Source organism: Dermacentor albipictus, chromosome 3 (genome assembly GCF_038994185.2).
Source record: "Dermacentor albipictus isolate Rhodes 1998 colony chromosome 3, USDA_Dalb.pri_finalv2, whole genome shotgun sequence".
Lineage (NCBI taxonomy): Eukaryota > Metazoa > Arthropoda > Arachnida > Ixodida > Ixodidae > Dermacentor > Dermacentor albipictus.
This window is the reverse complement of record NC_091823.1, coordinates 11,249,042-11,272,563: the sequence shown is the minus strand read 5'-3', so window position 1 is coordinate 11,272,563 and position 23,522 is coordinate 11,249,042. Positions and strand designations below refer to the sequence as shown.

Here is a 23,522-nt window from a genome sequence, read left to right as displayed (position 1 = left end):
CGGTTTGCAGTCTGGCATGAGCGACAGATTGTGGTTTCTGTCGGACCTGTCTGCGGTGTTAGAGCGCCCCAAGTTTAATCTGAGTGAGGCGCATCGCTGTGAAAGCGTCTCCAACTGAATCGTGTGCTCCACACTTGCAGATGGTTGCTAAACAAGAACAGATTTCCTCACAAAGACAAACAAAGCTTCGCTGAATCCGATTCCCACAGTCCATGGAATCCGCATATTTTTTTTTTTTTTATGTTGTATCTCCGTATATCATCTTTAGGTGTATTCGCCTTACACTGGCACATGGTAGCAAGACGGTTGTTACGCTAGCTATCCTCTCTATGTTTTCCTCTCTTTTTCCTCCTCCCCGTTTTGTCCATTCTCTTCATCTCTCAGACGTCCAGCAAATTAAAGGTGCGTCGGGGTAAGCATTCGCGTAATGCATGCGTCGTTGATTATCTTTTTCTTTTTTGTCGATATTTAGAGCAAGGATTTCTGCATGCGGATATCACACAAAAAAGGCTTCTTTTTTCTTGCTTAGAAGATTTTCTCACTAAACCTAAGCCATTTTTCCTCAGAAATGAAAATATCGCGCAGATTCTCATAGGCTCAAATATAAGCACTAACAAATACGAAACACAGCAACCATATAGCATCATATGACTACGATGCGACACAGAAAAACTGAATTCGTTGTTTCTGCACGATGATATGGCTTTTTTCACTTCGTCTTAGGACACAGGCTTCCGTAAAAGTAAAATCGAAACTTGAAAGTTATTTTTTTTTTCAGAATTTATCACGTGAAGTCGGGGCTGCGGCTATTATGCGAGCTTAAACAATGGACTTTCTTCACGAATTCTACCGTGTACCATGCGACTGTAAGCCACGTGCCAAGCGAGCATCAAATCAAGGAGACGAACGGGCTAGGTGCTTTTCCACTTTCAAAAAGAAACAAGATATTTGTTGATATTAGCATTCGCTCTTGGTGATTGCTCCAGTTCCGATATATGTGCAGTACGGAGACGCAGCGGGCGCACTTCTCCAGTGCACCCCAAGCGCGTCTGAGGCGTGCGGAATATATATAAACAAAAAGTAGATCGCGCGTTTGAGGCACGTATAGTTATTGCTCACGATAAGCTAGGCTGCAAACTTTCATTGCACGCGTATATATAGGATGTGGGTATCAAGGCGCCATGGTTTTGGATAATGGAAGAATGAAGGCACACCTCGAGGATAATAGGCCGATGATCAGAGGTGTACGCAGGAGATGGAGGAAAGTGCAGAGCATCGAAGCTGAAGAGAAAAGACGCAAACACGCGGGGTACGAGAGTGCGGTCGAGCCTTCGAGACGACGTGCCAGACGAAGTCCAGATGAAGTTAGTTCCGTGCACGACGTTGTCTGCATCCAGTAATGGCAAGTCATCGCCACCCCCTTTATGGCATCGCCATCATTCCTTCATTTTCACGCCGTCGTCATTGTTCCGTACCCGCTCTGTAGTCCGTCATCATTGCGTCCGCGTTGGAAAGTCGTTGTCGTGTTGTCGTTGCCATCTCGTCGCCGTTATCGCGTCGTCATCCCATTGTAGCAACGACGTCGTCGTCACGCCGACGGTCTCATTCCATCGTTGTCAGTCCTTCGTTCTCATGCCGCAGTCATCATTCCATCTCCCTCATTCCGCGGTCGTCATGCCATCCTCGCTGCTGTCGTCTTGTCGTCAAACACACTCACGCTGTGACACAAACACACACAATGGGACATCTCAGCAGCTTTATATCACCCAGCTTGACTTAGAACATCATCGCCCGATTGATTTCTAACAATTGTAAGTCGAAGCTGGCTTTGCCTCTTCTCCCACCCTTCCTTTTGTGGGTAGTGGCTTCCAGCTGCTATTGTGCACGGCGATGGGCCGGTCCCGAAATATATTTCAAACCCTTGTGGCCCGGGCGGCGGGTGATGTAAGCGCAGACGCGAGCTCAAACACCAATAAAAAGGGGCCGAAGCATGTACTGAGTGCGGAGGAGACAGATGCTCGGAATGAGGGTCGAGAAAAGTCTAAAGGTGTTCGACACGCAGCAAAGCATGGTTTAGAACGCCAGTACACGCCAACTCGTAAGTGAAGTGCCGTTTTGAGTCGCGGCGATGAGCGCCGAGCAGGGCAGGGAACATTTCGAGCATGAACGCGAAGCGAGGCAGCGCCCAAGCACATCTAACGGCCTAGAGCGTGGCTGTAGTACACTTACTCGTAAACGGGAAGCTGGATGTCGTCGATTGGCAGTGTTCAGACAGCAGCGGAAGTGCACCTGTGTCATCTGCGGGGGCAAACAAGTGTTTTAAGAAACACTTAGTTCAGGACGAGTTCTGTCCGTATGTAGTGCATGTAACACACCATAGTGTGTGTCGGACGTGTCTGTGATGTTGTAGCGCTACAATTATAAGTAAAGTCGGGCGTTTCTCGGTGACAATGCGCTCAACTTGTGACGATCTGTTATTTTGAACCTGTGCCTGGCAGCCAACTGGCATGCACCAAATGGCAAGTTTTGATGTCCATAAAGTTAAACCTAAATATATAGTCGTAAATAGGATGAACATTCTGCAGAGAGATGAGAAGAAGTGACAGAAAAGAGAAAGAAGTGTCGGCTGTTTCCAGTTCATTACACAAAGAACAGAGATTAGTAATAGAAATATGAGTTCTATGAAGGTAGAAATTCAGACGGTGAATTCTGCAGCGGAAGCTTGCTAATGTCACCTCGCATTGGCATGAAAGTCATTTGGTAGCGTTCCACGAGAATTGCTGGCATCGGAAATGATCGGTGAAAGGTGGGGATGGCGATTCAGTGCACGTTAGAAATGCAGTTAGGCCTTGCTGTAACGACCCGGAATAGTGTAAAGAAATAATGGTTATAACGAAGAGAAAATTCCCTTTAAATCCTCACTGAGATCCGTATATTTAAAACTTCGTTTTAACGAAGTAAAATTTTCCTGCCAATATATATTGCCACGAGACAGTGAAGTGTGTGCTGCTGTCGTTCGTATGACGACGAAAGCGACGAATTAGACAGAGGCACGCGAAATTCCTGCATCCGTCGCCGCTGCTTGTGGCTGTTGTAGCCTGGTATACAGTAATAATTTGTAAATACACGTTATCCCCGTAACATCTTTTTGGGTGGAGTTGCTGGATAAGCCTGCCTGCATGGCCGCTCCGTCAAGCAAGCATGCAACTTGAAGCAGTCTCCGTCTTAGTTTGACCAACGAAGCGGCGACGGATGCAGGACTATCACGTGCTTCTGGCAACATCGTCGCTATCGTCATCGTCCGACCGAAAGTAGTAGCCCCTTCACTGTCTCGTGGCACTGAACTAATGAACTTGATTTCTCTCCAAATTAAAAAAACGCATGATTCTTGCACACCAAACATATCTTTTTCCGCTAGATTCGGTAAACATTCGGTGAAGAATATCAAAATTCCTGCGAAATGCACAGGCGAGCAACACCGGTCTTTCTTACCGCTGCGTGTACAGCTGTGCTAAGCAACAGTTCAATTTCGCCATCGCACTTCTCACTCTCACTGCGACGCCGCGCAGGCTTGTGCACCTAGGCGTAGCTCGACGGATGAGTCACGCTCATATCTGAAAGCATCAAAAACATGTGCCTATAGATGATACTATGGGCAAAAAAATACTTATTTGTCCTTAGTTAACTTGAGGGCCAGAAATGAATTACCTCGGAAGTTTTTCGGGGTCATGAAAAACACTGCTGCTATAGCGGGGATAAAATGAACCAGGAGCGGGAGCGAAAGACCGTCCTATTGGTGCAGAAGTCTGTTAAAGTAACGACAGTAGCGTCAAGTGCAAGGAAATCGTGTGATGCGCACACGAAATATTATCGTGCTCAATTATTAACATTTGCACCACATCCGTGGCCGTGTAGCGGTTACGCTGGCCGTAAAGTCGTCTTCCTCCATGCATGTTGTTAGTAGTGCACCCCATTTGATGTATATTGCAGTAACGAGCAATAATGGACGTAACGAAGCGATGGCTATAACAAAGTAACGTCGGCTCCCTAGTAAGCTTCATTATAACGAGGTTTTACTTTAAATGGAGTACCTGTAATAAAAGGTAAATTTAGGAAGAACTTTTAGAACCGGGCCCAGCAGTTGTAACGCCGTAGCTGGCAGCAAAAGCAGACGTGAAACGACCGCTGCATGGTCTTCCTCCTCTACAGAGCCAGGCCAACAAACATGGTGTCGTATGAATTACTCAGCCACCTTCCTCGCTACCTTCCACAGGTACTTGCGCTGCCGAAGCCAGGGTGGCTTAATCCACTACGTTAATGACCTCATGCCGCCTTCGTCATCGCTGATGCCGGTTTCAGAGGACAGAAGGCTCCAGCTGGGGGCGCCCGAATAGGAATGGTGGACAGAGCAGGTGATTGCGGATGGCTAGCCCCGCAGCGCTGGCACGGGCGATCACATTGATCGCTCGCGCTGTTAAAGTACGCTGCAGTGTCTACATAACGGTGTCATGCACAGGGCGTGAAAGCCATGGCCGCTCGGTCCACACCTCCCACACACTTGCTGAAGGCGACGATAGACCAACGTCACGCGGTGACGGAAGATGCGCAGCTAGTTGAGCACAGGGTACGCGAGGATCGTGTCCACGTGGATAAAGCGGGTTCCTGTATGGACGCCTTGCAATGTGTTCTTCAACCCGCTGTTGACAGAAATAATCTTGCCATGTTGCGAGAGGACCTGGGCGAGGGATTCGTTGGAGACAAAGAACTGTAGAAACAGGCAGACAACGTTGGTCTCTTGTGGACCTACATGAATGAATGGGACACGCCTGCCACCAGTGACCAGGCAGCCAGCGTTGACAGTTTAAGCCGTGAAACCTAGGCTCGTAAAGTTAACTTGGAAGTGTTGCACTCCCTGATGCTTTAAGCAATAGACATCTGAGAAGCTAGTTATTGACGCCGTCGCGTAGCTGAAAGTTTCAGCACTACTCCAGGGAGGAACAACCATGTCAAAGACCAGAACCTTCGCATGATACCAATCATGGCTGCCATCGTTGAAGTTGGTGAAGAACATTGCTTGCAACACGCAGAGATGTCACAGACAGTTGGTGAAACCACACTAATGTCTTCGTAGCTAAAGAGCTTGAACGAAGTTTTCTGTTAAAACCAAACTATTGTTTGAATAAAGGGAAAATGAGACATCCACCTGTTTGTAGCAATTGCAACAAAGGAAACCCATACGGGTTCCTCGAAAGAAAAGCCTCAAGTTGAAGAAAAATTCTTCCTGGTCCGGGACTTGAACCCGGGACCACCGCCTTTCCGGGGCAGCCGCTCTACCATCTGAGCTAACCAGGCGGCTAGCAGATGGCAGGGCGAAGTCGAATTTGTCGACAACACGAAGCAAAGGCAAGAGTTTGACGTAGTAGTTCTGCGGAAACCCACAAGGTGGAGAGAAGTATTGAATAAAGGGAAAATGAGACATCCACCTGTTTGTAGCAATTGCAACAAAGGAAAACCCATACGGGTTCCTCGAAAGAAAAGCCTCAAGTTGAAGAAAAATTCGTCCTGGTCCGGGACTCGAACCCGGGACCACCGCCTTTCCGGGGCAGCCGCTCTACCATCTGAGCTAACCAGGCGGCTAGCAGATGGCAGGGCGAAGTCGAATTTGTCGACAACACGAAGCAAAGGCAAGAGTTTGACGTAGTAGTTCTGCGGAAACCCACAAGGTGGATGTCTCATTTTCCCTTTATTCAATACTTCTCTCCACCTTGTGGGTTTCCGCAGAACTACTACGTCAAACTCCTGCCTTTGCTTCGTGTTGTCGACAAATTCGACTTCGCCCTGCCATCTGCTAGCCGCCTGGTTAGCTCAGATGGTAGAGCGGCTGCCCCGGAAAGGCGGTGGTCCCGGGTTCGAGTCCCGGACCAGGACGAATTTTTCTTCAACTTGAGGCTTTTCTTTCGAGGAACCCGTATGGGTTTCCTTTGTAGCAATTGCTACAAACAGGTGGATGTCTCATTTTCCCTTTATTCAATACTTCTCTCCACCTTGTGGGTTTCCGCAGAACTACTACGTCAAACTATTGTTTATTTCAAAATCTCACGGTTAGTGTCTTACATGGCCTATACGCGCAGGCCACTCATGCGTATCGATGCCGTGACAGCACGACAACGCCGCCAATGGCTGCGACACAAATACGCCACAAATTTGCTTTGCTCTCGTTTTTAACGGTACCAATTACACAGCATTTTATTTTAGGGGGGTAGTAACTATATGGACACTCCAGGCGAATTTTCGCGGTCGGCGCCGCCTTCGCCAGAACATTCTGTATATATTTATGCGTATGTATGCGCTTATGCCATATATATGCAAGATAGATCCTATACTATTCAACCACCAAAGTTACTCAAAGCAGGTTTTACGTTCTTAGCTAAATTATTCATCAGAATTTTTTTTATAATTGCAACGTGTCAACAAAAATCTTAAAGCCTTTCGTTCAGAACGCACGAGTTTTATCTTAATTCTTCTCAGATTGTTAAACGAAATGGCACAAGATTGTTTGTTCTTAATCTGAAGCTGATGTACTTTCATTGGCACCGCTGTTTACAGGCACCGTGATGGCGCTTGTGCGATGTCATTACCAAATATTACTTAGGACCGAGGAGGCCTTAAAAAAAAGCTGCTTGATAAGGACTAATTTCGCTTTGGGCACACCACAAATAAACAAACAAGCAAACAGGCCGTACACGGCATGTTAAAGCATTTATTGGTTACAGAAATTTTCGCACTCCCGCGTATCTAGCAACCGCGTATGCACTTAGAAAACCGTCGAGAAGTTCAACCACTACGGTAAGTCTTCTTGTTGCTGTGAGTGCTTTCCCTGCGGGCGAAACAACCAATTTTTTATTTAAAGATGAAGAAATAACCTGCGCTTTCGTCTTTGCTATAAGTACAAGTTAATACAAAATCCAACCAACCTTCCTTCGCCATTTTCAGCGAAAGAAATTGTGAAGCAGCGTTGAATTTACAGATAAAAATTTCTCGCATTAATGAATCTTGACACAAACGTTTATAGCCGCGACTCGGTGCCTTGAACGCACTTGTCACCATCTTGACGAAGGAAGCAGTTCGAGCTGCCAGCAGTATGGAGGAAGACGACGAGCCTCTTCGCCTGTGGCACAGGACGCAGCCCAAGCTTCGGATGTTGGCTTAGTCTGGGCGCGTAGGGGTAGTGCGTGGGAAGAGCTCCCTTTCTGTCAACAAGCATTCACAGCGCAGTGACCGTGCGGCTGTTGGATATGGCCGAAGAAGACGGTTTTGTTGAAGAGCCCCCCGGTGAGCGAGAGCATCTTGCAACATGCGCTGTGCTGATAGCCGAGCTCAGTTTAAATAGCTTTCTGGTGTGCTCGTCATCAGTAATGCTGTCGCGTTCCTCTGTTTTCCTCTTTGTAAAATGCTGAGTCAAAGGCCAGTTAGGCTCTTTCAGCTTTTTTATTTTTTTCGTTGGCTCATTCACTTGCACTACTTGCGTACCGTCAGCGTAAACTGAAACGCGAACTGGAAAGAGAAGAATTGAATTGAATTCTGGGATTTTACTTCCTAAAACCACGATTTCATTATGAGGCACGCTGTAGTGGGCGACTCCGGATAAATCTTGGCCACCAGGGGATCCTCATTGTGCCTTCAATTCGCTTGACACGGCGTTTTGCATCGAGATACAGGCACCGCGGCTGTGATGTGATTCCACGACCTCGCGCTTAGGAGCGTAATACCATAGCCGCTAAGCCACCGTGGTGGGCGGAAAAAGGAGAGCTGATCCCAACGTTTGTTATGCGTAACTACATGGAAGTTCCACTCGCAATCTCGCTGTAGCCGATTTCCAAACGCGGTTTAGGTCTTGATGCAAGAATTGGGGCTTGGATTAAGCCAGGTTACAAAATAAAATTCCGGGTTTCACGTGCCAAACTTACGATATAATTATGAGCCACGCCGTACTGGGGGACTAGGGAAATTTCGACCACCTGGGAATCCTTAACGTGCCCCCAATGCACGGGCCACGGACGTTCTTGCCGATCGTAGCCGACCGTAGTTTGATGTCAGCTATTGGTCAATAGCAGCCGTCTGAGAAAATGACGAAATAAAGCGTCCGATGACCAAATAAGGCCTCCAGAAGACAGTGAGTACAGAGTCTTCTGTTGAAAGAGAGCGGTTGAGAGAAAGGTCACTTCACTATCCGCTTGCGAGCTCCTCACACCGCGTACGACAGCAAAACTTGGCTGAGATGTTTACAGCAGCGTGTGCTAGCCGCGGACAATGTTATTCCACAGAGCCCGAGGGGTGGTTCAGGGCCCCTTTAATGTGTCCTCGTCGGGTCCTTTTTTATTCCGCTAGGTGCTTACCATTTGTAAAGGAAGCAACTGCTCCCCAATACTTCAGCCCTGGAAATGTGTGAGCCCGAGTGAGTGACTTCATGCTCACCCCGTCAAGACACATCCGCGCTCGTCTCTTCACCCAGATACTCCGACGCGCCCAGGTCAGAGCCTACCGGTCAGCAGCATGCCGTACCCCATGGTTCGGCTGGTGCGCAAGAGCAGCACGCTGTCGAGTCAGCTGCACTCGCCGCTGCACCGTGGCGGAGCCGTCCTGCCCTCCTCGGGACAGGTCCGCCCGGCACGGGCAACGTCGCCCCAATCCTCGCCCAAGCATGATGCGCGCGACGATGGCCCTGCACGCCTCCGGCGAACGGGCAGCGGAGACGTCATCATCGGTGAGCGAGCTCTTTACCTTTTACTCTTGCAGAGGTATAACAAATTTACCCATAGATATTTGCCTGCGCGTAAGCGCCTAGAGGCCATCATTTTTGTCAGTAGATTTTACCTACAGGTCACTTCCACTGAGGTCAAATCAAATTATGGAATTTCACCTCGCAACAACACACACGGGCTATGAAGGACGACCGTAGTGGGAGGCTGTAGGTTAACTTCGGCCCCCTGCGGTTCTTGGACATGCACCTAAATTGACGAGCTCGCCCTTAAGCTGTGTTGAAAGTACACGAGCTTCCACGTAAAACATCACAGCCGCCATGCCAGCAGAAAAGAAGCTCTGGAAAGCTGCTCCTTTTTCTGGTGTGCTTCCACGATGCTGTGCTGCCACGATGCACTGCAGTCACTTCGCTCGAATGCATGTGGTGTCCACAACTCGCCGTTTGCCAGAGCCTGAGATTGCCTAAAATCAGGCACGACACGCCCGCGATAATCAAGACACTTCTTTACGTACCGACCGCGCAACCTTTTCCTTTAGCTACACGACGCCTAGTTACATATAAGGAGTGTCTCCACTAAAAACGAAACACAGCGATAACAAAGGAACAAATTGTGAATTCCTGAGTCACTTCTAACAGGCAGAAAAATGACCAAGAGGAATTGTATTGAGCCCATCAACTCTAAACTGGTTATAAGGTTATGGGGTTTTACATGCGAAAACCACGATCTGATTATGAGGCACACCGTAGTGGGGGACTCCGGAATAATTTGGACCACCTGGTGTTCTTTATTGTGCACCTAACTCTAAGCACGCGGACGTTTTTCGCATTGCGCCCCCATCGAAACGCAGCCGCCATGGCCGGAATTCGATCCCACGACCTCGTGCTTACCAGCCGAACGCCATAGCCACTGAGCAACTTACCAAGGTAGGTTAAGCCAACTCGTTAGTATCATACAAGTATGCAGACTTCAATGGATAAAATCAGAGATGGTTCATGTTAAGGTTTCCTTGGAGTGTTTTGTATTTACTGTTTTATCACCGATTGTATCGAGTTCAGTCCGTTACCTCTACTTGTAAATTAAGTGTATTATTAGTTCTTATTTACTTTTTACTGTCACGTGGCATCAAGTTCCATTGCTAATACAGTTAGTTAATGAAATGCGCCGCGTCGCTTCTTCACAACAAAGAGTTTCTTCGATGTCTTCGCAGCATGCAGACGTGTTGAAATAATGAGCTGCAATATAAATATCATGTTGTCGGCGTTTTCTTTTTATTCTACCCATTTCTTTCTGTTGCATCTTGGCCCAGATTCATTATCATTCGCGAGCAGGAACAGTTCGTAAGAACCCGCTTAGAGGAACCAAAATTACGTGGTGGTAGTAAAGGCTAGCCAAGTGTGACAAACATATCTTGCAAACGAAAATGTTTTTTAGCGCAGTTCTTTGTTCGTACTTTATTTGTCAATATCAGCGGTCGTTCGTACGATACAGTGTACCCGTACATACGACAGCTTTTTCTATGTGACCAGTTTATTGCACAGTACTTTGATAGGCATTGTCTGTTGTTCGTATAATACTACATAATGAATAGTGCAATAAATACGGGGACTGACAGGAGAAATGAACATGAAAGGCGCTGCACGATCTCTGATTGTGCAACTTCACCAGCCCGCCAAGCCTGCCGCACTTGTCTCACAATACGTTCGAGAATCCGGTTTCTTACTAGCATGAAGTTTTGTAAATGCGCGCTCGTGCTCCTTTGACAATCGGCAAATACGCCCTCTTATTCCTACGATACAACTGATATTTCTTCAATATACGGCCTGTCACTCTTGGGCTACGTTGCATGGGTTGGTCTGTTGTTCGGCCTGTTCGAAAATAGAGCGCCATGTTCGCATGAGATATTTTGCAAACACACTTATTCTTCGTACTATACAGTGTTCATCCATCTTCATCGCATGATAACTGAAGCTGTGTTTTTTAACACTCCGATTACCAATTGGTGCTGCCAATTGGTGGTAGTGGGAGCGTGGCTTCGTGCAAGAAAATTACGATGGACAAAAAGAATTAAGTTTGAAAATTTTAATTCTGTTGTTTTACGTGCCAAAACCGGGGTCTGGTTGTGAAGCAATGCCGCAGTTTCTAGCTTTGTGGCTATGGCGTCGGGCTCATGGGATCCCTGGTTCGATTCCACCTGCAGATTACGTCCGCTGGCAGTGATGAATACAAAAACGTTCGTCTAGCCTGCACTGGGCACATGTTAAAGAACCCCGAGAGGACAAAAAAAGAAAATGAAAAGAATTGTCGCCATATATAGTCACTAGTGAATTACGCGACTTCCGGCACTTTCTATAGTGCTCTGCGAATGCGCTCTGTTTGTTGTACGACAGCTTGTTGGCACGGTCTGTTGTTAACACGACGCTTAGTAGACACATCAGCATTACGTGCTACACAGTGCCTACTACCTCTTGTTCGTACGGACGCTGCTCTCACGCCTTGCGCTGTGTAATGCCCCTTGCGGCCACGATGCTTCCACGCAGGCGAGGTAGTCCTCATGCAACCTCGGCGCGTGTACGGGGCCTCGGGCGAAGGTCACTCCGACATGGTGCAAGTGGAGCTGGACTCGATGCGGGAGTCTCCGCCACCGCAACGAGGACGAAGCGACGAAGAAGTGCCGCTCTCCTGGTGAGCATAGCGTCCCTGGACGTCAAACCCGAACGTACCGAGCCTGGATAACGGGAATTATTATATTCATCGAACACGCGAAAACTAACTGAGCTGTACGAATGTAATATAACATAACGAACTGGACATACGATATGTGGTACTCGGGCAGGCCGCTGCCAGTTGAGGAGCCGTCTCAACTGACTCTTCCGGGCGCACTTACTGTGGTTAACGAGCTGCGCCGATACTGTGGCCACACGGTAGAAGTGCATTGGAGCAGCTTCGCACAAGTTCGCGCAACGAGAACGCCATTCTTAGCGGCGCCGAGCAATAATTCATGACACTGGCAAAAAAAACTACTGCCTACAGGCAGTTCTGTCATCAATAAGTGAATGCTTTCCTTGCTTCTTTTCTCTGCTGGAGATAACAAATCTGTATGTAACGAACGTGTCGCGAAAATTCGTTTAAGTTCGCTGTAGGTTAGTTTCCGTGTACTTAATTACCTGATCCACCAAGCTATACTTCGCGCACAAGCCTCTTCGTTACAACCGAGTTCGACTGTACCGCAATTCCTCCTTTCTGTCTTGTTCTCTACTCTAACGCCCTCGCCACCTTCCGCCGATATTGTTGGTTAGCGTCAAGAAGAAGGTTTTAAATTGAACCTTTCAGCGCATTGCGCTGCAGGCCTTAAGTTTCCTGCAATTATTCCCTAGAAAGCACCCTGGCGCGGGTGTTCATGCAAGCTACGACGACTGAGCCAACGTGGCATTGGTGTACCGGGATACCAGGCATGAAGCGATGTGCGACAACACCCGTTGTTATCACTTTAGTGCGAAAGCATAATATGCCCCATTATGCGGAAATACGGCAGCGACGGCCTGGCGGAGCGATGATAACAAAAATGGGTGACGGCGCAAAGAGTAAGAACACGCCAAAGATGCTCGGATTTACGGTCAACATTTTCAGGGTGGTTCCTCAAACATAGTAAATTAATGGTTCTGAAAAGAAAATTTGGTAGATTTCGGTCTCGGTGGAAATCGAACCCGTGCCTTCAGGGTACGAGAAGGGCACGCTTCCCCGACGCGAGGGTGGCCCCATGTTTCTGCTCGACTAAAGGTGAGACTAGTGCGTTCGTCATTGCACACGTCACGTCGAACCCATCTGCCAGACTGAAGATGTGGCCTGGTGCGTGCGCCATTGGGCGCACGCGCTTGACATCGAGGCGACAACGGGCAAGTAGATAGGAAGAAGAACTGCCCCATAAGTTCGAGGAGGCTTTACGGAGAGTGACGCCAGGGCCTCTACCCAGTTTTTTCCTTCCTCTAAGGCTCTACCTTCGTTGTACAGAGTGACCCTAAGTCAGCACAGCCAGAATGGGTACCGCGCTACCATGGCAGCCTCTGTCTGTCTCAGTGCATGCCTTCCATCTGTGAAAAATAAGCCATATAAATGACCTGCTCAAAGTAAAAAGAATGTGTGTGCTGTTTTCCATCCCCTGCACAGTAACGTTCAAAGCAAACATTGAATAAGTGATGATGGACAGAGCCAGTATTCAACAGACTTCTTGTACACGTAAGAACGTTTCCTAATTGACGAACATTGGTGCAAGAGCCAACCTGATCAGAAAATTGACACGGGGATGGACACTCTCGGCCTGTACTTACGTAGGAGAGGTTTTGTGAAACGTGGGCCTGGTCTCGCAGTAAAGAGGAAACAAATTTAGTGGGACGCCTTGTCAGCGGTGCAACGTAATATTACTATGCAGAAGTATACTCCCAGATTCTAGAGGCTAACATAAGATAATCCGTTTGTCACCTTGCGTTGATTATCTTATGAAAGCTGGGGTACCTCAGTGCAAGAGCAACGTTTATTTCGAAGCCATCATTCTGAAAACAAGCGAAGACTGGAATCGCTTTGCCGCCTCCATCGTCACCATCCCTGATCATGACGTGTGTTGAATATTATGCTCCGAAAAAGAAGAGAAGAAGACGAAGTTAGAAGCGAGCGGGGAGCCGAGCGCGCGCCTGCATTTTTGGAGTTGTTTTAGCAAGCGTCGAATAAAGAAGACGTTCTCTACTTCGGCTCCGCTTCCTGGTTTTCAACATATGGTGCCGTGACCAGGATATCAGACCTACAGTTGAAGACCCCTAACGATGAAGCGAGCTACCTGAAGAGGACGACCTACCGACGCGATCAACGCGACCACGCTGCGACAGAGTCGAAGAACGATCCACGTCATCACGAAGCCACCGATTCCCGACGTCACGACATGGAAAGACTACGACGGAAGCGTGCTACCGTGCGAGCGGCGGTCACCAGGATCATCAACGACATGACAATTCTTATGCAGACGGAACCAACGCCGTATGGTGAGCTTACCGACCATCTTAACCTACTGAAGATAAAGGAAACTATGCTTACGGACCTTGATAACCAGGTAGAAGAGCATGTTACGGATGATAACCTTGAGGATGAGCTTCAAAGCGTCGGACAGTATCAAGAATCTATCGTCCTCGCGAAATCCCGCGCTGAACGCATTTTATCCGATCAGCAAACAACGACTACGCGCGAATCTCACGATGACTTTCGTCAAGCACGCGCACACGTTAAGCTACCGAAGCTCGACGTGCCGAAGTTTCATGGTGACCCCATTAAATGGCCAGAATTTTGGGATCAATTTGAGTCTACTATTCACCAGAACAGATATATTACAGACGTAGACAAATTGAAATACCTTCGGAGCTACTTGATGGGTAAAGCGGAAGGTGTCATCAGCGGCCTGTCGACAACTAACGAGAGCTATAGCACAGCTATAGAACTTCTCAAAGAAAGATTCGGTCAGAAGTCACTGATTGTTAACGACCACATGCGTCGCCTTTTAAACCTACGTAAAGTTCGTTCTTGCGAAGATTTCGAAGGCCTTCAAAGGTTGCATGAAGAAGTGCAGACTCACATGAGATCCCTGCATAACCTTGGTGTCGAAGAAAAAGAATATGGAGTGCTTCTGAAAACTGCTATAATACAGAATCTTCCGCAAGAAATGGTACTCCATTATAATCAGCGCATCTTGTCTTCGACAAATACAGGCGTTACTAGTGACAGGCTAAATGAAATGTCTGTTCTTCTAGACTTCTTGAGTCTTGAAGTAAGAAGCCGGGAACAGACTATAATGATGACTTCTGCCAAGAGAGAACAAGCCTCAACAGTAAAACGACAATCTAATGAGCATTTCCAAGGTTCTGCATCTATGCTAACCGTGAAACTGACTCCAGAGAGTTGTATATTATGCGGAGACAAAGATCACTCGGTGGATGTCTGCCCAACGGAACTAACATTAGACGAGAAAAAGCAGAAACTACGGAAATTAGGATGCTGTTTCCGCTGCGCTAGACAATTTCACAAAGCTAAGGAATGCCGAAGCTGGAAGAGACTAAGCTGTGCGAAATGCAAGGGACGACATATCACCACGATGTGCGACCCAAAATGGAAGCAGAAGAATACAGAATCGCAGACAACTGTTTCCAGCTCATCGACGGACTCGCTAAAGTACAGAGTTCTTCTGCAGACCGCACAAGTTTGGGCTCTGGGCACTGGAAGCAAATGCTTTGTGAGAATGTTGATTGATGGTGGCAGTCAACGCAGCTTCATCACGGAAGAATTATCTAGGAAGCTGAAAGCCACTGTGTTAGCCGAAGAGCAGCTCACAATCTCGGGATTTGGAAACGTTTCAGCACCGCGGAAATATTATAGGAGAGTACGAGTCACGCTGCATAGCCAGTACGACTCAAACTCACTTGAAGTAGAGGCTATAGAAGTTCCAGAAATATGCAATGACTTGTCAGCATTAACAGAGACAAATGTACTTGCAAAGTTGAAAAGCAAAAACTTACGTTTCGCTGACGTCAACGCAGTTCAGGTCCCACCTGAGCCTGGAATAAGCGTCCTTATAGGTGCAGACTATTACTGGCGGCTTGTCAGCGGAAGAATTCATCGACTGGACGACTCCTTGACAGCCATCGAAACTATCATAGGATGGACACTTCATGGAGATGCCAGAAGTCCACCTACGTTCTACAAGCCGGAAACCGTAAGGAACTTCAACATATGCCTAACGGAAGCCAACGTTTCCCAACAATTGAGGTCTTTCTGGGAAGTAGAACATCTGGGGCTGACTAACGAAGACAGACTTTCGAAAGATGACGAACACGTCCTGAAGAACTTCGTGGAAACAACTGTTAGAAACAATGGTCGCTATCAAGTTGAACTGCCGTGGCGCAGCAATTGTTCCCAGCTTAAAGATAACCGGGATGTTGCGTTAAAGAGGCTGGAGTCCTTGCAGAGAACGCTACACCGAGAACCAGAGTTTCCGAAGGAATATGACACTGCCATTAGGAGCTACTGTAACAAAGACTACGCTGAGAAGGTCCCAATGGACAGTACGAGTGAACATATCACGTGCTGTATGCCACACCGAGCAGTAGTGCGACGCGACAGAACTACGACTGAAGTACGAGTGGTATCCGACGCCTCTTCTCATGCTCCGGAGTCACCTTCACTCAACGATGTCTTGTGGACAGGACCGAATTTGAACCCCAACATCATCGACTTACGGCTGAAGTTTCGCAGCTGCAAGATTATAATTTCCGCCGATATCGAAAAAGCGTTTCTTCAAATATCGCTGGCTGAACAAGACCGAGACGCGTTTCGTTACTTCTGGTTTGAAGAAGGATCTTCCAATATTAACGAACTGCGCATCACAAGGGTTCCTTTTGGTGCCTGCAGCAGTCCCTTTCTCCTTGCTGCAACTCTGCGACACCGCTTCCAACTAGTAGAAGACAAGTACCCTTCTACTGCCAAACTATTGAAAGATCTTCACAGACTGGCGGCCACCAATAGTGCGTCGGCTACTAAAGGACAGTCATGGAATTCTTGCGCCGAACCTATCTGCTTCAGGAGTCCAGAAAACGAAGAAGCCGATACAGAGGCAGAGAGAGAGAAAAGAGAAAGCGATGCCATGAAATTAAAAAAAGAGGATATCGGACTTTCCGGATTTTCTCTAGCGCTGGATTATTTCTATTTAGTTGTGTGTGAAATATGCAACCAAGTCACACAACCACAGGCTCTGCGAAATCACTTGGAGCAGCGGCAAGGGAGCACCGACACCTTTGGTAGGGGTGACGACACTGCTGACACGTCCGTGCTCCAACCGGCGGGTGTAGGGATGTCCTCGGTGCACAGCTCCTTGTCATTGTCGTCCTCATCGTCGTCTTCAACGTTATCGTGTTCCGCCCTGCGACACTCGAGCGGGCCTACCGGGCGCCCGTCGTCAACAGCAAAGGCTTCATCTGGGTCCGCACTGTCAGGGAGGCACAGCAGTGGGGTGAAAAGACTAAAACGCAGCAACCACACGCTGGCCCCCGTTTTCCAGGTGGAGCGAATGCCACTTCCACGACAGCCTCAAGCCATGGCCGCCCGCAACAGCTCTCCAGGCCTTGAAAAGGAATTACCTTCACCCCAGCAGCCACCACCTTTAACCCCTGGAAGGCTAGGAATGCTGTCTGGGCCGGGGCCAGGGCAGGCCAGTCACATAACACCCGACGCATGCACCAGCAGCACGTCAGCAATGGTGGCTGCGACGGCTTCCACTGCGGCACCTACGCCCATCAGGAAGACACATGCCAGCAATGGTTCCACCACGAGCATAGCAAAGTGCTCATGGTGCCGACGGCTTTGCCGATGGCAAATTTCGCTCATGCAAAGTGCGCACTTCTAGTGGCCACACGTTGCGGAGGCCGGCACAGATGCGGTACCACCTAGAATCTGCTGGACAAGCTCCGTCTCGAAAAGAAACAAACACTCGCTAATTGTTCGGCCGGGAGCTGTTGAATATTATGCTCCGAAAAAGAAGAGAAGAAGAAGTTAGAAGCGAGCGGGGAGCCGAGCGCGCGCCTGCATTTTTGGAGTTGTTTTAGCAAGCGTCGAATAAAGAAGACGTTCTCTACTTCGGCTCCGCTTCCTGGTTTTCAACAACGTGTTCAAGTCGACTCTCTATGACAATGTGCTACCTCATTAGCCTTCTTTTTTTTTTCTTTTATTACTGCCACTCCTCTCTGTAATGCCTGTATGGCCCTGAGAATAAATAAATTAAATTAAATTAAATTAAATTAAATTAAATTAAATACATCTATTGTGAAAGGACAGCACTTTAGATGTCCTTTGCAAAAAGGCAGATTAACTGAATATTACTTGTTTTCGGCATAAGCATTGCGTTAACAATGGTATCAGTGCCTAAGAATTCAAATACCGTGACGAAAATAAGTATCAAAAATTGTTATCGCGCTCTTATACGGCATGGTTTGGGCTAAAGCACTAAATCGGTTTGTAAACGCAAAACAAGCAAGCATGGTACTGGTAATTTGCGAAATGTGTCAGCAGTTAACAGCAAAATGACGATTTCAGCTTTATAGACTACCTTACCTAATCTTTGTTCTTACTGCTGAAATTAACGTCTTTTCTTCTACTACGTAGTACAACAACAAAAAGAAGCTATCGTGAAAGCACACTGTTATCAACGTGCTGTCAAGTTGCTGGCCATACTCAGCGTAAATGTCCTTTCATGCTTTCAAATGCGGCACAAAAGTAAAACGACGAACTGGCAGACACAGTGAACGCAGTTTCTCCTTGTTTCGCCTCATCCTTTCACCTTGTGCTTGGAAGCATGAATGCCTAGGAACACTCACAAACAACCGCTTCCTAGTTATGCGTTGTTTGTTTATTAATAAAACAGGGACGTAAACACTTAATGCATACATAGCGTAGACTGCGACGAGAAATACGACACCAGCACTCGACGAAGAAACTGGGAATGTCTTATTTGTGGCAAGTTTCTTGCTGCGACAAACATTTCCAGCGATCTCAGTAAGGCGGAACTACTGCGTGGAAAGAAAATTCCTTAACCAACACTAAGTAGTCCTAGTTAGCATTTCATTGCCTTGCTTTCTCAGACAACACGCTCGACTTCTCGAGGAGATGGGAGTCTCATCAACGCGCTTCACTTCTCCTGCCCCTTTTGGCAGGAGAAGAGAAGAAGACCGAAGATGTACCAATAAAAAACAATCTTAAATAAGTAGTAGCTAACTTGTTCTTGTTAGCAGCCGCACACGACTGAAGATAAGAATTCACTATAGGGCTGAGTTCTAGGGCGTACCTGGTTTGATTGCCTGTGCCATACGTGTTAGAGATACAAAGCTGCCTTCTACCAAAGCAAAACTTAGGAAACCTAGCTCACGTTTCATCTCAATCTCAAACGTTAACCCTCAGGACACGGGTTCCTTGAAATTCCACTTCATCAGTCGTGTTGCTGGTTCTTTGATGTGGAGTGTACTAGAAACCAAAATTTTATTTCTTTCGTTTCACTTGCTTAGCGGATGGAGTAAACTACATATTGAAGATGGCGAGTCCAGAAACAAATAGTTATAAAAGAAAAAACGCGAGAAAACAAGCCGCAAGATTAAGAGGCTCGTCATATTATGCGAGAGGGTCTTCCCCAACTTACGTTCCAGCAAAAGTGCACTGGGAACCGAAACGACACCATGATTTAAGACAACGCTTATGGTCTGTGCAAGGAAACACTCAAGGAGTGAGCTAGGCACTCAGCGATGGTTGTTTTTTATTCTCTTTGAATGATCGAAAGAAAGCAGAGCTGGTTCTTCTGGATTAGGGTTACAAAAAGGCAGGCGCGCAGGCACGGGCACATGCAGAGAGGAAACGGCGTTTGTGTTTACCGGTTCCTTCTGCTTGATTCCGTGTCCGCACGCCTACTTTTTCTAACTTTATTCCCTTACAAAAGGAATGTTGGGATTTCGTGCTACGCTAATCACGCTTTACAAAACGCTTTATCGCTCCCCTCTATCACATAGGATAAACAGAGGCAAGACAGCTGGCAAGGTAGCCGCACTTGTGGCCATTACGATAATCTGGCTGTTGCTGGTCGCTGGAGCGAGCACCTACTACTTCATTGGTGAGTTTTATCATGAAAATCGCATCACGAATGTAATAACGAGACAGTCACGGTAATTTTTCTAATCAGATGGTCTGATAAACAACATCTATTCAAAACGAGATCCTCAGATGTCACTAAGCTAACTGTGCAATAATATTTTCGTTGTAGAACTTAAGACTCGTTTTCTGCATACACTATTTTGTGTTGTTAATTAGCTGTCCTGTGAAAAATACCCGAAGGAGTATAGTGGACATCAGTTATCCGCAGTTAATACAAGCACGAGGTGCGTACAGGAAAAATATGTGTAGTCAATGCTACTCAATAAACATCTGATTTTTCAGTTATAACTTTCATAAGTCGTACTTGTTCAAGAACTCATCATGCTTCTGATATTGTGTACGTTTGTCTTCGAAAACAGAATTTAGCGAATTGACGATTTCTGTATAGAGCCAGACTTCAGTTAACGTTTCTGCGACATTCGCAGCGCTTAGGGAAAAAGAAGGGCCTTAGAAGAACACACACAAAAAAAAGCGACGGGACAGGAAGGAGTCTTGAATTGATTTTGCTGTCATACACTCCAAAATGTCACGCGCAACATACCGAAACATTTCGGTTTCCTTTTTTTTTTACCCTTAAGCGGTCGAAATGTTTGATTTCCAAGTTGCCCTTCTTTCTACACTGAACGGTTGGCCTGGTCTGTATTCATTTGGCATTAACTGGGTTTGAAACAGAGGCTCAACGCAAGGCCCGAGAAACGCTAAAAGTCGTTATCAGCAGGCTTAGCTTGTGCTGGTGCCGTAGCGATTGATTGATTGATTGATTGATTGATTGATTGATTGATTGATTGATTGATTGATTGATTGATTGATTGATTGATTGATTGATTGATTGATTGATTGATTGATTGATTGATTGATTGATTGATTGATTGATTGATTCTATTCAGCTCTACTCAGAAATGTTCAAGAAATATTTAAAATTACGGCGCAGGCATTAAGACAAAGCTATTATCATTCAGACTTCGTGTTCCAGGCCGGATGAGACTAAATAGAAACCTCTTGCAGCCTTCCTTGCTTTTGATTGTTGCGGCCGGCGTCTAGTAGCTCTTGCGTCTATTGCAATAGAAAGGGTTTTCCATTCAACGGGCGCCTCTGCGTTCTTCCATTACGGATCGCCGTTGGTTCAACGCGCTGTTCGTCAACTTTAAGCCTACAATCTAAGGCAACCTGCAATATCCAAGTGCACCTCGCGTTCAACGCTCAAGCATTTGCAACCCGCTATTTCTTTCCGTCCCCTAATTAAGCAATGGTGCTCTCTATTTTTATGTTGTCAGAGATTTAGCATACGTCAAAAGCACTTTCGTAGACCGATATGTCAAGCGGCGCATGCAGCCGCGGACAACAGCTGCCAACAGCTTCTGAAGCTGTGTTTAACCAAACCCCGTGGAACTGTCTTAGCAAAGACTGACTATATATCGAACTTATCTGTTAGCATAAATATGTCGCTAGCAGCATATTTATTCCGAAGATAATTTTATATCTGCTTTTCGCTCGTAAAAGGATGACTCGGAACAATTACGACAGTTCTAAAGCACTCATCAGATATTTCAATTTTGTACTACAGCTCGTTTGGAAATAGCATGCTGGCGTCATCGACATTGTCATGACATTATGACACAGAGCAAAATTTGCTGACGTCGTGAATCAACAGACTCTTTTCACCGCAATTCTGTGGGCGCCGGAATGTTTGATATCGTGGTGATGCGCCCATTCTTTGCCTCAGCTGCTTCCGCTGTCTCCATGTTTGCAACGGATGGGCATGACGCCGGTGGGGATCAGAAAATCTGTTTTTAAGCAGATATCGTAGAAGGTTACTGAGTTGACGACACGAAGCTTTCGTCACAGTTGCAGAGGACGTATAAACGCTTTCGTGGCTTATTACACCTTGTCTGGACGGCGCGAGCAGCGTATACGGTGTTTGTACTAAAAGCGGGGCTAAGAATGTATTTTAAGCTGTCCAAACTTTCCGTTTATGAATTAAATCGGGATCAGTATGTTTTCCTCTGCGTTCGTCACTTAGCGAAAACTTTGAACCAGCAGCTTGGTCTTGTTTCTGACTCGGTAACGTTCCTCAGCGCGGCCACTATCGCATTGTTTATTTTCTGCCTAATCGCTAGGGAATATGATCAGCAGCGATATACTTGTTCTTGCTGCGCACAATGTTTGGAACGTAGATGGTCTGTACTTTTTAATACCTTGTAGCAAAGACGCATTATCGCTAATCGTTCGCTTACTTGATGGACCATCACAAAACTCTTAGCCTCGAACATTCGTATGCTCTCACTCTAGTCGCCATCACCCATAATTCGAGTGCATCGATTCAAGAGTGCACCCATTCACTTAGTTTTGATACGTTGCCAATAGCGATGGCGTGAGTTTGCGTGTGAGTTGGGCTGGATGCGTTACTATGCCAGGAGGTGCCCCTGCTCCATTTCTCACTGTGTATCGAACAGTACTTACTCTTAACGACGTTCCGGGGTTGTAGTCCTTTCTTTGAAGGTTAGCGATACACTCTGGCGGATTAGTCTTTTTTTATTATCCAGGAGAGCCGTACATCGCGAAACACTGGCAACACAAGCAGTCCTCATGCAGCAGCGGCCCGCGAACTTGGACGCACATTCTCACATTCCATTCCTTAGTGTGCCAGTCACTATTTCTCCAGCCAACTATACTGCACATTTGTTCTCTCTACCATTCCACATTTTTCAGCATGAATGGAGCAGAGTTCATTAACGAAAACCCAGTTGAATTTCCGGCAGCTGATTGCACAGAATCAGGGAGGAGTAGTAGCCTAATTATTTCGTATTCGTGCGCTTTCGCTGAGGCAACGTGCGGCGCACCGCCGAAAGCGCCATTTCGTTCCTCTAGAACAAACTGCTCCGCGAAAATCTAGAGTTAGTTATGCTGTCGCCGTTCTTAAAGTAGAGACAAGAGTGCGGCGGTCTGGCTGCTCTCGTCTGTGGCAGCCGCAGCGACTGCCGGAACGAAGTGGGTTATTGTATCATGGCGTCCTTCACAGCTCCGACACTGCAAACGAAGCTGGTTCGTAGAAAGTGCAGTAACTTTTTGTGGCCACTCTGACGTCGTTCATTCTTTTTGCCTGTTTTTAGAGGATTTTGTGCTGTATGGGACGAGCAAAAATTGTGAGGTGTAAAAATTATGTCAGTGCGCTCCTTTAAAAGAACGCGCACGGCTGCTACTTTTTTGATTGTGTTATGTCAAAAGGTCGCAAGATGTCGTCCCCAGCACTTGTTCACCCGAATATGTATTTCGGTGCAGTTCTATACGATCTTAATTCCTTGAGTTTTACTAGTGGTACATTCACTAACGACGCGGCTCTGCTCTTCTTGTAGTGTGACTATTGTGCAATATAGCTTGACCTAACGGCGATTCTTTTTCTCTGAATATCTTCATGTATTTCTTTCAGAGTCTGAGTTAAACGCCACATCACCAAGTCAAGGAGCTGCGCGGCTAATAAGTAACGGGATAGCAGCAATTTACAACGCAACTCATCATCAATGACGTCCATAAAGGCGCTTCGTCTTTTTTTTTTCTTCTCTGTAGCCTTCTTTCATTTAGGGCTTCCCAACGTGGACCATATTTGTGACGTCGCGTACAGAAGTTAGTTCCCAGGGTGTAGCAATAGTAGGAGATAGAAGGGGGGGAGGTTGTAGCCTACTTAATTCTTGTGGATGCTTTCCTTAAGTAATTGAGCGTATGTAAAGCTTATTTTTATTGCGCAATTATATGGACAATCTGGAGCATTTCCGCCTTCGTCGCCACGATGTTCCGTATAAAGTGAAAGTGTGATAACACAGTGGCCGTGCGCCGTAGGCTGTAGGTGCAAGTGAAAGCGAGCGAGGATCAACCGAGGATGGTGGCTTCATCTCGTGCGCGCCAGGAGGAAGGTGGGAGGAAGGATGCCGTCTTCCAGCGTGCGCAAAGCACCAAAGGACCAAAGCACCAAGAACCTGTGTGACCTGAAGACTGTGCGAAACGTGGTTGCGCGATAATGTTTGGTGGGGACACGATTACTCG

General features: G+C 47.0%; 2 protein-coding genes and 1 non-coding gene across 4 annotated transcripts in view; 2 read left to right on the top strand and 1 right to left on the bottom strand.

The window, feature by feature from the left end:
- The window catches only part of LOC135919519 (cytochrome P450 2A12-like), an 89,672-nt gene that overhangs the window by 44,868 nt on the left and 21,282 nt on the right, over positions 1-23,522 (bottom strand). The window lies entirely within an intron of this gene.
- TRNAS-GGA (transfer RNA serine (anticodon GGA)) lies at positions 5,855-5,929 on the top strand. The gene has a single exon. It is a non-coding gene; the product is annotated as a tRNA-Ser (tRNA).
- Positions 7,127-23,038, top strand: LOC135919530 (uncharacterized). Of its 2 annotated transcripts, none has more exons than XM_065453420.2 (5): positions 7,127-7,332; positions 8,531-8,764; positions 11,300-11,444; positions 19,343-19,443; positions 22,912-23,038. In XM_065453420.2, the coding sequence occupies exons 1-5, from the start codon at positions 7,296-7,298 to the stop codon at positions 23,004-23,006; spliced, it is 612 nt and encodes a 203-aa protein (XP_065309492.1). In that variant the 5' UTR covers positions 7,127-7,295; the 3' UTR covers positions 23,007-23,038. The 2 variants fall into 2 exon arrangements, with proteins under 2 accessions (XP_065309492.1, XP_065309491.1); XM_065453419.2 differs by having other exon boundaries at positions 7,128-7,332; positions 8,513-8,764.